The sequence below is a fragment of the Cheilinus undulatus genome, linkage group 7 (genome assembly GCF_018320785.1).
Source record: "Cheilinus undulatus linkage group 7, ASM1832078v1, whole genome shotgun sequence".
NCBI classification, from domain to species: Eukaryota; Metazoa; Chordata; class Actinopteri; order Labriformes; family Labridae; genus Cheilinus; species Cheilinus undulatus.
This window is the reverse complement of record NC_054871.1, coordinates 918406-933960: the sequence shown is the minus strand read 5'-3', so window position 1 is coordinate 933960 and position 15555 is coordinate 918406. Positions and strand designations below refer to the sequence as shown.

Sequence of the window (15555 nt, the reverse complement as noted above, 5' to 3'; positions counted from 1 at the left end):
GTGTTCAGGACGTAGATTCATGATTTTGGCTTTTTATTTCATACATTAACCTTTTAATTTCACAACTTCAAATATGAAGTCATATTTTGACCTTTTCAATTCATGATTTTTAATTTTATCTAAAATTTGGACTTTTTTAACTCATAATTTTAAGTTTTTATGTCATATTTTGAGCCTATAGAGTCTCAGTTTTAAATATTAAGTCACATTCTGACCTTTAAACCCTTACTTTCACTTTTAATTCTACATTTTACTGATTAGACTCATAATTTAAAATTTTAACTACATTTTTAAACTCATGATTTCAAATTTAATCTAATATTTTGACCGTTATAAACCTTGATTTTGAGTTTTTCCCTTTGAAAATCCTGTTTTTATGGAGTTAGATGTGAGGATGGACAGTAAATGTAAACCTGACAGTCACAGCTGATAAAAATCAAAGGTTCCTAGGGTTAACCTTTGAACTTCCACAGAAAATGCTTGGGGTCATTTTTGACCACGCTTATGCTTCTAAGGGTTAAAGATTTTATTTTTATAGGAGGAGATTAGGTTTTCCAGAAAAATTAGCACTCCTAATCTGTTTCCTTCTCATTTTGAACATGTTGACTTTTAGCTACAAATAAAATAAATAATATTATTAAATAAATCAAAGTAGCTTTTATTTTGAAGCTTTTGGGTTTTTTAGAGGAAGGATCGTCACAACCCCATCTGTGCTCTGGATGTCCTTACATCTACCAGAAGCATGGGAAAGGATGGAATGTTTCAATTTTAATTCCCCATGCTGTTGTCTGATAAATGATGCACTCAGCATCGTTCAAAAACTGGTTTCTGGATCATAAGCGCGTTGATTTCTTGGATGCACGGCGTCGGTTTGAGCCGTCTCTTCTGCTCCCGCCCGCTAACGTCGGCTCTGCGGGCTGGCATTTCCCTCTGAGATGTTTGACGTTTCCATTCGCCACAGACAAAGTGCAGCGGCGGAGCAAACAGGCCGCTTTCACATCGAGTCTGAACAAAGCCGAGGGGCCCCGCAGGAGAAGACCGAGAGTCTGAGACACGGGGAGGCCTTTTTTTCTCAGGGCTGGCACCAGAACGGACTTGTAGGCAGGAAAAGAGAATCTGGAGGGAAAACTAATGATGAAAAAGTCTACTCTATCCCTGCGCCTTCATTAAATACATGGAAAGAACGAGAGAGCCACATCTGGATTCAATCGGCGTCTCTTTGATGGCATCAAGTGTTCTTTTCCCAGATCGGGGGGCTGGAAGCTACGGGATGTCTATGGCAGCTCCGAGTCCACTGCTGCCATCTGAACACATGAAACCCCCCGTCTTTAAAAAAGAGAAATAACCCTCCCCCAAATCACCTCAAACATCCAGCGGCCTCCTTCTTAACCATACCAGTTCAAACACGGAGGAGAAAGTCACTCTGTAAAGTTTATAAGCACGTTTCCCACAAGGCCGAGCGTCTTCTCACTGCAAACATTTCTCCTTTCGCGCCTGGCCCTGCTTTATTTACATGTTCAGCTAATTAAATCTGGAGATTAGAGCTGGTTTTTCATTGATGAGTTAAACCACAGAGGGATTTTCTCTGATGTGTTTTAAAGCATTTTTACAGACTCAGTGATGTTTAGAGAACCCCAAATCTCTCAAAAATCTTAAATTCAAGGCCAATAATTCTGATGCATCTCCTTAGCGCTGCCCTGTTCTGAGTTAGATCCTTTTCTGTCTTTGAGTATCTGCAGGTTCTTAAAATCCCCCAAAGTCTCCGCTCTGGTTTAGGGGACTTTCCCGACCGTTGGGACTCTCCTCCAGCTCTGATTGGTCGAGCTACAACCTGCCGAGGGCGATTAAAATGTAAGTTTACAACTGATGACTTTTAAGAGCTCAAATGTTCGAGTGAAATGAGAGAGGACGACGGGGCAGCTGGGAAAATTTCTGCAGGTTTTTGAAGCAGCGTTCTGCAGGGAGCGATGACTCACAGACAAAACTAGGACAGAAGAAATCAGATCCAAAGACCAACGATGTGAAGCATATGAGATAGTCACATGCTCTGGTTTGGTCTCCACCATGCTGAAATATCACAGATGTATATCACGGCCTCCGTTCTGTGTGATAATAGACCCATGCATTCTAACCTTTTTAACCTATGACCCCTGATGTCTACATATCCCAACTTATCAACAAAGTTCCTCCTAGTGTCCAATGCAAGCAGACATGCTTACCCCCCCCGACAGACGCCTGATAGAAACTACCTGTAGCCGTTTCTCCACTCAGTAGACTGGTTCAGGAGTTTGGAGAATCACAGGGACAAATCCAGGACTAATACTGCACATCAGGGAAGAAGTGGGGATGTTGGCTGTGATTGTGACCTTTTATTAGAGATTAAAAAACCTAACATTCCTTTAAATATACCTGAAGTGACTTATGATTGAAAGACAAGTCCAAGAGGACTGCATGTCAAAGTCCAGTTCATTTGACTGATCAGGAGCCTTTCTACAAGCGCTGCCATCCTTACAACTGACCCATACTGCCTCCTACCATCAAACTACATTCCATCCTTGCCTTTGAAAATGAGCACATTCTTTAAAACATTCCATCCTTACCTTTAAAGATGTTATGCTATATAACATTCCATCCTTAAAATCGAACAATACTGCCTCCTACTATAAAACTATATTCCATCCTTGCCTTTGAAAATGTTATCCTTTAAACATTCCATCCTTGAAACCAACTGTGTCCATACAATCTCCTACTGTGGAAGACTGTATGCCCATCCTCAACTTTGAAAATATCATTCTTTAAAACATTCCATCCTTGCCTTTAAAGATGTAATCATATAAAACATTTCATCCTGCAAACCAACCAATACTGCCTCCTACTATAAAACTATATTCCATCCTTACCTTTGAAAATGTCATCCTATAAAACATCCCATCTTTGAAACCACTATATTTGCATGCAACCACCTACTGTACAAGACTGTGTGCCCACCCTTGCTTTTGAAGAGGATGTCATCCTTGAAACATTCCATCCTTGCCTTTGTAAATAAGCAATTTCTTAAAAATATTCCACCCTTGCCTTTGCAAATGAGTATATTCTATAAAACATTCCGTCCTTGCCTTTGAAAATGATGTCATCCTATAAAACATGCCAACCTTGAAACCACTATACATGAGCTTTCAAGGCATCTTGGAAGGAAAGGATGGAATGTTTTTAAACTTTTGTTTTATCTTCAAAGGCAAGGATGGAATGTTTGTAAGATCTGTTAGAGTTATCTTTGGAGGAAAGGATGGATGGAATGTTTTATAAACTTTAAGGATGACATATTCAAAGCCAAGGATGGAATGTTTTATAAGCTTCAAGGATGTCATATACAAAGCTAAGGATGGAATGTTTGTAATCTCTGTTAGAGTTTTCTTTAGAGGAAAGGATGGAATTTTTTATAAAATCTAAGGATGTCATTTTCAAAGCCAAGGATTGAATGTTTTAGAGAGAATTGAATGTTTAATAAAATTTGATGTCATCTTCATTTGCAAGGATGGAATGTTTTATAAGCTTAGATGATGTCACCTTCAATGTCAAGAATGTAATTCTTTATGAGATTGATGTAGTTTTAACAGGCAAGGATGAACCCTTTCATTCATTTTCAAAGGAAAGAATGGAATGTTTTATAAGCTTGATGTTACCTACAGAATGTTGGTGAAGCTGGGGATGTTGGTGCCAATTTCCCTCTATTTCTACCAAAAAGTGTGCTATAGTTGGCGACTTTTGGCGGCAGTCCCGCCCCCTTTTCCATGATGGGAATGTGACTAATGATGATATTATTATTATCATTGTTAATGATGAGCTGATTCTTCTTTTCTAACCGGTCTGTTCTGGTCTGAAGAAGGACAGGAGGATGCAGAACTAGACTGTCTATCTACTGTTCGCTGTGTTCTCTAGTTTTCTGGCTCTGGTTCCTGAGAAAGGTTCTTTAAAATGTTATTTTTCACTTGTCAGGACTGGTTCTAAGTCAGCGGTAAGGGCCTGATGTCGGCTAAGGGCCTGATGTCGGCCTCTGCCCGGGGCCTCCAAACGACTGGAAGCGGCCCTGCAGACCCTCATTAGGCCGTGAGCTCTGCCAGCAAGGGCAACAAAAACAGGCCGGAGTGGGTGTTGATGATGGGGATGTTTCTGGGAGGGAGGGGGCCTGTGAAACGTCACACACAACATGAAGGCATTGCCACGTAATTATGGGGCCCTCTCTCTCTCTTTTTATTGGGAGAGAGAGGTGGGGGGGGGGGTACTGGGTGTGTAGCCTGGAGGAGCGGCAGAATCGTCCTGCCTCCTGAGCAGGCTTTGCGCACACACGGAGCCTTGCGCATCTGTTCGCCATCACCGTCATCCTCAGCAGCAGCAGCAGCTCCTCTTCCTGCTCAGATGTGACTCGGGCGGGCTGGGAACAGCTTCTTCTTCTCCTTTTTCTCCTCAGAGGACTTTTTCCGCCCTCAGGACGAGCTGCAGTCTGGTTTGGAGCTGGATGGATCGTCTGTTGGAGGTTTGATGAGGAAAAACAAGCGAGGACAAAGTCTGCTGAAGTGTCTCTGATCTGGATGTGAACTTCTCCGGGTTTCTCTGAGGCTCCTGGAGGCGCTGGAGGATCCTCTCTGCTCGCTTTTCTTTGGTTTCCTTTCTCCTCCTTCTTCTTGTTGCAGCTCCTTTTTTCCCGCTGTTCCCCTCTTGCGTCATGACTTCTAGCTATGCACATGTAATGGACAGGCAAGCCTCGATATCAAACCGCCTGGAGAGCCCGATCACGTCGAACCTGGACAACCTGCAAGCCAAAAAGAACTTCTCGGTGAGCCACCTGTTGGATCTGGAAGAGGCTGCGGAAATGGTGGGCAGCCAGGCGGACGAGAGCGTCGGGGAGGCGGGGAGGAATATGCTGGAGTCTCCCGGGCTGACCAGCGGGAGCGACACGACCCAGCAGGAGAGTAAGTGAAAGGACTGTGGAGCCTGCAGTTTGAAAAGTTAAAAACTCCTCAGTAACTTATTCAGTTCCTCCTCTCTGAGCGCAGAATCTCACGCTATCAGGCTCCATCTCTGCAGAATCTCCTCCAAATGTAGCCCTAATGACAGGCTGAGAGTCATTTGTTTTCATTAGGTCCTGGCGTGTGTCTGCGTGCTGAGCGCATGAATGGAGGGAATCCTTTAGTGAGTTTTGGCAATGCATCATGCCTGACGTCTCCCCCTCCAAACGGCCATTAATTTACCATTAACACTTTGATGTCAGTGAGCTATGGTGATGTTGGTGGACATGGTCAGTGAGGGAACCTTACGAGACAAACTCTGGGCTCATAAATCTCTTTGAACATGAGCGGGATGAGGCCGCGTTTCTCCTCCAGGAGGCTTTTTGATCTTTTTATTCAGCAGAAAAATATGAAATGTAATTTTAATATGACTAGAGTGGTTGCTGCTGCGCCTGTGGAGCAGTTTTAGAGTTGTTTTTCATGGTACAAAGGTATAAAAGTCAGTTTTCCCTCCACCTCTGCCTCCGCCGTGCGTGCGTAAAAATGAAGCCGAGTTTGGTGAGCGAAGGGGCGGATACAGCTCCGTCATCAGCCGCTGACGGCCCAAACTTTGATCCTGGTAATAAATTCTGTTTTTCTAGATTAAAAAGGCCTCGCAGAGTTCCTGAAAGTTTACCAACACCTGGACAGACTCTGGGGAAAATCACCTTCAACGTGATCCAAATAACGCCACATTTAGCGACCGGGCAGCTTTGGGATCTTTTTCTAATCAAATCAAATTTAATAAAGGTTCAAATCTATTTCACATATACTTCCAGGGGCTGTAGAGATGACTAGACACAGGTGTTTCAGTCCCTGGATCATATTTGTCAGGTCTGACTTAAAAAATGTAGTTTTTCTGTCACCGTCCCGTGCGTAAAAATGAAGCCGAGTTTGGTGATTAAGGGGCGGATACAGCTCCGTCATCAGCCGCTGACGGCCTAAACTTTGATCCTGGTAATAAATTCTGTTTTTCTAGAGTAAAAAGGCCTGAGAGTTTACCAACACCTGGACAGACTCTGGGAAAAATCACCTTCAACATGATCCAAATAACGCCACATTTAGCGACCGGGCAGCTTTGGGATCTTTTTCTAATCAAATCAAATTAAAAAAGGGTTCAAATCTATTTTACATATATTTCCAGGGGCTGCAGAGATGACTAGACACAGGTGTTTCAGTTCCAGGCTCATATTTGTCAGGTCTGACTTAAAAAATGTAGTTTTTCTGTCACCGTCCCGTGCGTAAAAATGAAGCCGAGTTTGGTGATTAAGGAGCGGATACTTCCAGACAAGCTGCCGCTGATTGCTCCAACATATATCCGGGCTATCAAGCTTAAATTTTCATGAATAAAAAACTCACTGTGTTTATAAAGGTTGGCAATAAAACCCTCTAAACCCGAGAGAAAGGAGGCCACATTTAGCGCTCAGGCAGCTCAGTGATCGTTGTTATCTGACAGACATGAGGGATGAATGGATTAAATAATTCTCTCTCATATTCTTGAAGTGACTCTTGCGGTTGCAGAATAGGTGTGGTGTAGCTGTTCTTTGATTTTGTCTCCAGAAGAAAGATAAAGTCCGTTCTCCATCAGCGTGCGTAAAAGCGACGCACAGTCTGCTTCAGTAAGAACAGAGACTGGTGCCGTAGCCTTCAGGGTCTTCTCCTTGGGCCTCGTGCATCAATGAGCCTCCGGCTGAAGGTTGCAGTGAGGATTCTTCCAGGGAGGGAGGATTCTGGATGTGAGAGGCTAAAGCGCAAAAAGCAGCATCAAATGATCCAAGGAAAGATTCCTGGACTCCTCCCTGGTCTGGCTCCGAGATAAAAGCTTAGCATTAATTATTAACAAGGTGACTGATAGAGCTGCAACACATTTAAACCCCACAAACATGTGGATTACTGAGTTAGAAGAGCGTGAACGGCCTGAAACCCGCGATCATACACTTTATTTTTATAGTTAAATAATGATCTAAATGAAGCTGATGGAGTAACATTCTTCTCCATCCAGTTAAATAATGATCTAAATGAGACTGATGGAGTAACATTCTTCTCCATCCAGTTAAATAATGATCTAAATGAAGCTGATGGAGTAACATTCTTCTCCATCCAGTTAAATAATGATCTAAATGAGACTGATGGAGTAACATTCTTCTCCATCCAGTTAAATAATGATCTAAATGAAGCTGATGGAGTAACATTCTTCTCCATCCAGTTAAATAATGATCTAAATGAGACTGATGGAGTAACATTCTTCTCCATCCTCTCCTTGTCTTCGTCACTTTAGAGAAAAAAGCTTCCGACATTTTCTCTGGTGGTTTTAAAGTCCACCAGAAGGGCCTCATCACCCTTTAAATGTCTCAATCCGCCCCTGCTTTATCAGCACAAATGTAAAAAGAGCCAGTTTCCCGCCACCACTGCCTCCGCCGTTTGTGCGTAAAATGGAGGCCGAGTTTGGCGAGGGATGGAGCGGCTTCAGCTCCATCATCCTCCGCTCACAGCGCAGCCAGAGCCGGGGTTTGACTTCTGATTTCTCTGTAATAAAATCCGGTTTATCCGGTTAAACTGGACTCCAACTCCTCAGACAGCTCAGGCTCTAACTCTCCTCTCTCTCTAGTGGATGTCTGATTGTTTTAAAGGTTTAAATCTGTGAGATTCGGCTCACCTCGTTAATTCTCGGTTGTTTTCGTGCTGTCAAACATTTTCACAGGAACGGAGAGAGATCGTTTGTCACAGTTAGAGCGGAGATCTTCAGCTGAGGAAGAGAAAACTGAGAAACTCAGAGAGAGAGAGAGAGAGAGAGAGAGAGAGAGAGAGAGAGAGAGGCGATTTAGAGCCTTCAGTGACCCGCAGCCACCTTTACAGCAGAACAATACAGCAGATAATCATCATCATCATCATCATCATCATAATAATAATACAGCAGATAATAATATTATTATTAATAATAATAATAATAATAATAATAATAATAATAACAATACAGCAGATAATCATCATCATCATCATCATCATCATAATAATAATACAGCAGATAATAATATTAATTATAATAATAATCATCATCATAATAATAATCATCATCATAATACAGCAGATAATAATAATAATCATAATAATCATAATAAAAACAACAACAATAATTATAATCATCATAATAATAATACAGCAGATAATAATATTAATTATAATAATAATAATGATCATAATGATCATAATAATAATAATCATAATAATACAGCTGATAATCATAATAATAATAATAATAATAATAATAAAAACAACAACAACAATTATTATAATAATAATAATAATACAGCTGATAATAATATCAATATCAATAATAATAATAATAATAAAAACAACAACAAGAACAATAATAATAATAATAATAATAACATAGCTGATGATAATAATAATAATAATAATAATACTAATAAAAATAATAATAACACAGCTATTAATAATAATAATAGTAATACTACTACTACTACTAATAATAATAATAATAACAGCTTTAGAGAGGAATATTCATACGGCGAGTCAGAGAATCCAAAAAGCTGTCAGCGTTTAGAGAACAGACTTTAAAAAATCCAACATTGAAATAAAAATCAACGGAAAGAAAGAAAAAGGGATAAAGCGTCAGAATTTGTGAAGATTAAAAATGTCACATTTTTATTATTATAATAAAAATTAAAACAAAAATCAACTTAATAAAAGAAGAGAAAAGAGGAATGAAAAAGAATTTCTGAATTTTCTACAAATCAGAAAAGTCTGATTAAAATAATCAGTGAAGATTTTTAGATAGAAATGATAAAGTTCTGGAGTTTTTAGACCTCAGTGATTTTCTTTTATTGCATCTTTGATTTCTTTGTTTTCAGGCTGACAGAGCAGAAATTTACTCTAAAAAACAATAAAAGTTTGTAGAAGTTTGAGCCGGAGAGGCCTGGGCGACGTCTCCAAAAGAGATCAAATAAAATCAAATAAATATTTATCAGCTGGGAAAAAAGAGAGAAGACAGAAAATGAAACATTAAATTTAATAAACGTCACAATAAAAACAATAAAAGTAAAAACAAACGTAATAAAGATAAAAACATGAACTAAATCTTTCTGAGCAGACTGTCCCAGGATTTATGGAAGTTTTATCGTTAGTGTGAAAATTTGATTTCTCCACCTACAGAGTTTAACAAACGTATTATTCCACCCTAACCCTAACCACAGTCAGGTTTCTGCCACAGCTGCCCTAAATTAACAGCATTGGTAATTACCAACATCATTTTCATGTTTCTGCAATGGTTAATACACCAATATGTAGAAGCTCTTTAACCCAGATGATATTTTTAATGCTAAAATAGAATTATTATTGTTATCCATGAATTTTACAATTTACTGATTTACAAAAAAACTGAAAAAATAGTAAAGCACATGAATATTTCTGATGAATGTGTCAGATTATAGTTATTTACTGTCATTCCTGAAGAGAAAAATGAGTTTTAGTGGTTGAATGTTATGCTTGATTCATTTCTGACTTCTCAGAGAAGCCCAGTGAGCCGGCTCACATTTGGGTGAATTCAGTTTGAAATTCCTCATTCCTGTTAAAATGGTAAAACGTGGAGAGCTGACTGAAAATGAAAGAGTCGGCATTAAAGCCCTTCATGATGCTGGATGGTCTCTGAGACAGAGATGACAGCTGGGCTGATATATTTGTTAAGGACTGTAATTCAGAATCACATTTTTATTTAGCAGAAATTCAGAATAAAAAATCCTGACTTAGAGAGAATTTAACTCGATTTATTCTGGATTCATGAGAAAACGACTGGAATCAGGATTCTGACGGATTAAAATAAAAAATCATCGTCTCAGCTCTGACAGATAATTTTAGAGTTCATATTTAATTTTATTTTCCACTGAGAGAAAAATAAAGAAAGTCCAAAGTTTGGAGTTTTTAATTTATAATTTATGAAAATGTTTCTAATAAAAAACTTTAAAAGTGTAGATGACAATAATTCTCTGAGTTTATAATAAAACTGAATCATTCCTGATTTATGGCTGAATTTAACACCTTCATCTTTATGTGCTGCTCTTCTTCAAACATGACAAACATCAAAGATAAAGGTTATTGATCCCTGATTGGTAGAGGATAAATCAGGACAACAGCTGAAAACAGGAGACGATGTCCACAGCTGCTTCCTCGTATCTCCGTCTGCCAGGGTTTCATTTTTCTCTCCCTGATAAACTTTTATTTCTGTCAGAGTTTAGATTCATCTACGGAGGTTCAAAGATGCCCACAGAGAGCGTTCAGCAATAAATGTAAAATTCACTGATTATTTATTTACTATTATGGACATAAGAGGTTTTAGCCTGACGCCAGCGACACCTGTTTTCATTCTTTAACTTTTATCTGTTTTTATCAATATTTTTGTATTTCACATATTTGAAACAAAATCAATAAAAATCAGTGAAATTCAGTAAAAATCAATACTGAGCGGATCAAAAACGCTCCGCAGGAAACCACCCGTCCAGACTTTTTAGAGGTTTTCTGTGAAAAAGTCTGGATGAAAAATTTGAGGCCGCAGGCGAACAGCAAAGCTTTAAAATCTAAAATCTCTGACTCAAACTCCAAATTTAAGCTCTAAACACTCTGAGATTGTTTTCATATCAGAGAAAAAAAATCTGCTTTTACCCCCAAAACCATCGACTGTGGTTCAGACTGAGGAGGAGACTTTAAAATAAATTTAAATAAAAATATCTACAGGCTGATAAAAACTACAGAGAGGAAGAATGAGCTGTAGAGTTCCAGTTTAGTCCTAAAGAATCAGAAAAATATCCTGATTTTATTATTATTATTGATTAATTTATTTATTTATTTTAAGTGTGGAGGTGAGGATTTGGCAGAAAAAAGCTTTCACATCAACACAGAAAAAATGTATGTTTTTAGATGCAGAAACATAAACTCAGAAAAATCCTGTAAATATGAAAACAGCTAAAAAAATCCAGCAGCAAAATAAAATATTTAATAGAATCTTAAAATCACTGAAACCATGAACAGAGGTGTGTGAATGAGTGTGTTATCATTAAAACTAAACTGAAGGAGTCAGACAAACACACGTAAACCAAGGGTGGGAAACCTGCGGCCTGGGGTCCTCATGCGGCCCCCTCCTCCATAATTGTGGCCCCTGTGTTAATAATAACTTTATTTATATAGAACTTAACAAAATGCAGAGAATAAATCAGGATAAACAGGGACAAATTTAAAACAAGAACAAACAGTAAAGACGGAGATGATGAAAACACGATAAAAATACCAATACCCTGGTGGGGTGGCAAACAGCCGGTCACCTTTGGTAGCCAGTCTGGACCTGGGAACAGCAAATGAAAGGGCTCTTAGGGATCTTAAATTACCATTCTGGGTCGGTGATACAGAGCTTAACAAACACCCTAACCCTAACCACAGTCAGGTTTCTGCCACAGCTGCCCTACATTAACAGCATTGGTAATTACCAACATCATTTTCATGTTTCTGCGATGGTTAATACACCAATATGTAGAAGCTCTTTAACCCAGATGATATTTTAATGCTACAATAGAATTATTATTGTTATCCATGAATTTTACAATTTACTGATTTACAAAAAATCTGTAAAAATAGTAAAGCACATGAATATTTCTGATGAATGTGTCAGATTATAGTTATTTACTGTCATTCCTGAAGAGAAAAATTAGTTTTAGTGGTTGAATGTTATGCTTGATTCATTTCTGACTTCTCAGAGAAGCCCAGTGAGCCGGCTCACATTTGGGTGAATTCAGTTTGAAATTCCTCATTCCTGTTCAAAATGGTAAAACGTGGAGAGCTGACTGAAAATGAAGGAGTCGGCATTAAAGCCCTTCATGATGCTGGATGGTCTCTGAGACAGATATGACAGCTGGTCTGATATATTTGATAAGGACTGTACATGGGGTGATGTGGGTTATGGTTTGTGTTTGTTAACATTTTTATAATCAATAAAAACAGGAAAAACAACCATAGAAAAATATGATCATCAATAAAACCGGCCGTCACTGAAGGTTCCTCCTGAGTTTTTCTCCCTGAATGAACGGCTGAGATTAAGAACAGAACTGCTGTAATAATGAATGACGGTGTTAGAGTCAGATTTAAATCTAAACATCGCTGTAAACTGAAGAGGAGGCAGCGGAGCCTTCCTCTCATAGAAACTCCTGAAGCTTTTAAACCTCTGCAGAAATCTTTCACTCTGAACAGCAGGGGTGTAGAAATATTCCTCAGTCTGTTTGAACAGGACAAATCTGCTTTTATTTAAAATCTGTGATTTTGGATCTCTGATAATTAGAATCAGGATCAGAGACTCTAAAAACTTTATTGATCCCAGCGAGAATGACGACAGGAGGAGAAATCAATAATCAGAGACTCACAGATGAGGATGAGGAGGAGGAGGAGTGGACGGATTTAGTTTACTGCAGTTTCTCCAGCCGTTTAGACCTGATACGTTTATAAGCTCAGCCTCCTCTTTGAACAGGAGTTCATTTTGATCAAATAGTCAAATATCAACACAGATTTCATAGAAACAAACTAAAAATTCTATTAAAATTCTTAAACACTTTTTTTCAAGTTTCCCCCTAAAAGTAACCCAGAATTTCTTTAAAAAATCAGTGAAACTTTATCATATTCCTTAAATTTTAATGAAAAACATCCTCAAAAATCCTATTTAAATTCCTGAAAATTTAAAGAAGTCCCCAAAATCACAAAGCAAATTCACCAAAACAAACAAAAATATTCCCATGAAAAGAAAGTTCCCCGAGCAACACATTTCCTGAAAATTCCATTAAATTCTAGAAATTTCTCAGGATTCCCCACAACCTGATTCTCAATAAAGTTACCAAAATTAAAAGATAAATTTCCTAAATTTTCATGAGCATACTGAAAAAATTCTGATGCATTTTTATTCTAAAAAAAAATCAGATCAAATTCCTCAAAATACTCCAAAATTTCACAGTGAAAACAGACATTCTAATGAAACTCTTTCATATACAAAAATAAACCAAAATTCCCAGATTTAATCCTGAAAATCTCAGAGAAGACTCCTGAAAGTTTCAGAGTTAAATCTCCCAGTATGTCAGGGACACTCTAAAATTCTAATAGTAGATTTTCCTATGCTGCAGGAACAAAATAAAAATATTAACGTATTAAAAAGGATGAAAATCTAAATGTAGGAACGCCGGGATGTGTCCTCATATGAGTTCGCTGGGTCTTAAACAGGTTTTTATTTAAATATGAGAAAATAAAAGGATGAATAAATGTCCGTCCCAACTTTACTGAAAACACATTTAATCAAATATGAAAACATCCTTGTTTTAAAGTTATGATGTTTGAAATAAACACTTAAATAAACTTAAATAAACTTAAATAAACACTTAAATAAAAATAAATAAACATAAATAAACTTAAATAAAACAAACTGAAATAAAGTTAAATAAAGTTAAATTAACATAAATTAACATAAAGTAACTTAAATAAACATTATCATATAAACTCTGACTCAAAGCTGCAGAAACACAAAAATAAAAAAATAAAACTAATCTGAAATAAAAACCAGATTTAAAAAGGAAGAAAATCTAAATGTGATTAAAGACAGAGAATAAATTTAAACTCACTGAAATTAAAACAAATTTCTTCACATCGTTGTGTAAATAATAAAATATCCCCATTAAAAAATCAGGCAGAAATATTTATTTATTTGAGGGATTACATTTTTGCTTCACAGCGTTAGAATTATGAGTATTGTGAGAATTATGGACCAAACAGGAGCCCGTAGTTGAGTCTAATGTTCAGAGATGAATGTTAGAATGAAAACTAACATGACAGACGCTTAAAGAACCTCTAACTGCAGACCCGGCCGTCCTGGAGACCCCCTGACGCGGGGGTCCTGAGACTCCTCTGGGGGGTCGGGGTCTTCTCCAGAACCTGAGGAATGATCAGAGGCGAATATTTGATCCTCATTAGAGTTAGACTTAGAGCAAAGCTGGAGCTCTGAGCTGAGATCTGACTTTAGAAAAACTCCTCCGAGTCTGTCGCCGTGTTCCTAAACCGTCTCCACGGACCGTGGCGGCCCCCGTTCTTTGGCTGAGCGGGGTAGATCAAGGATGCAGAGGAGGGTCCCATCGGAGGCTGGTGATAACGGGGTCCAAGTTTGGGACCTGCTGGTCTAATGAAGGCCTGGGTCAGGAACCAGGAGGAGGTCTGAGCGGGGTTCAGACCAGGAACCGTCTTTAACTGTGAGGAGGCCAACCGCTGCTCCAACGTGCAGCACCAAGAACCAGACCAGATCCAAAGACAGGACGGTCTCTCTCTCCGTCGGTGTGAAGGACTCAGTAGTTTAACACAGTGGTTCTCAACAGGTGGGGCAGGGCCCAAAAGTGGGTCACAGAAATCCCTGATGTACGGAAGCCCTCAGCGGACACGCTGACTCTGTTTTCCATGAGGAGAAAATCTTGGTTGTCTTCTTCAGGTCTGGAGGATTGATCTTGTTTTTTCAGGATAGCTGAAGAGTGAAAATCTCTAAATCAGGAGAAAACCAACATTTATCTGGATCAGGACGCTTTCACTCTTTTCTCCATACCAACACAGTTTGTTTGTTTGGTCGTCAACGTGTGGTTTAATTACCCCCCGCCCCCCGCTGTTTTATCCAATCAGAAAACAGCTGAGAGTGACCTCATTCTGCTGATCCTCCACCCAGCAGAGAAAATAAACATTTAAACCTTTAGACTGGGGGGTCAGACTCAACCGCAGCCGGAGCCAGTTTCTGGATTTAGGTCTAACCCGAGGGCCTAACGGGGTCACCATTAAACCATGAACTTTAACCCCTTAAAGCCTGAAAACACAAATAATAGCCAGAAAAATCTTATTTTAAGTAACTGAAATATTTATTTCACCTTCTACCTTCAAACAAAAAAATAAAAATTGCCATAAAGTTACAAATATTTTTTTGTATTACATTTGATACATTAAGACGTTTTTGGCTACCAATAATCCACTGTAGGGCTTTTTGAAATAATTTATCTGCCTGTATTAAAAATATTTTTAAGTAATTTATTGATCCTGTTGATGAGATAGAGTTCCCATAAAAGATCAAACATGATACAACAGGCATTTAGGGGTTAAACATTGTTTTTTTAGATCAAAACCTCAAAACCTAAAAAAAAAATTGAGATTAAAAAGTCAAAATGATAATTTTAAGAGTTCAAACTGATAAAAAAAAATAAATGTATGTGTTCAAAATGTTAAAATACATTATTAAAAGTTAAAAAAAAAGTTTTAAAAATCAAATAAATGAGATAGAAAGTCAAAATCATGGGTTTAAAATGTTAAAATACCAGTTTAAATGTTACATTAAAAGGTAAAAATATGAGATCAAAAGTCAGGTTCGGAGTTGGAAGGTCAAAACATGAGAGGAAATCTGAAATATTTTGTTTAAAAGGTCAAAATATGATTCAAATTCACCATT

General features: G+C 38.2%; 1 protein-coding gene across 2 annotated transcripts in view; it reads left to right on the top strand.

Annotated features, from left to right (window-relative positions):
- Positions 1-4329: 4329 nt before the first annotated feature.
- prrx1b (paired related homeobox 1b) overlaps positions 4330-15555 on the top strand; it is a 59259-nt gene continuing 48033 nt past the window's right edge. For both annotated transcript variants that reach the window (XM_041790433.1, XM_041790432.1), the window contains exon 1: positions 4330-4970. In XM_041790433.1, the coding sequence (XP_041646367.1) occupies positions 4724-4970 (247 nt within the window). In that variant the 5' untranslated portion in view covers positions 4330-4723. The remainder of the gene's footprint in view (positions 4971-15555) is intronic.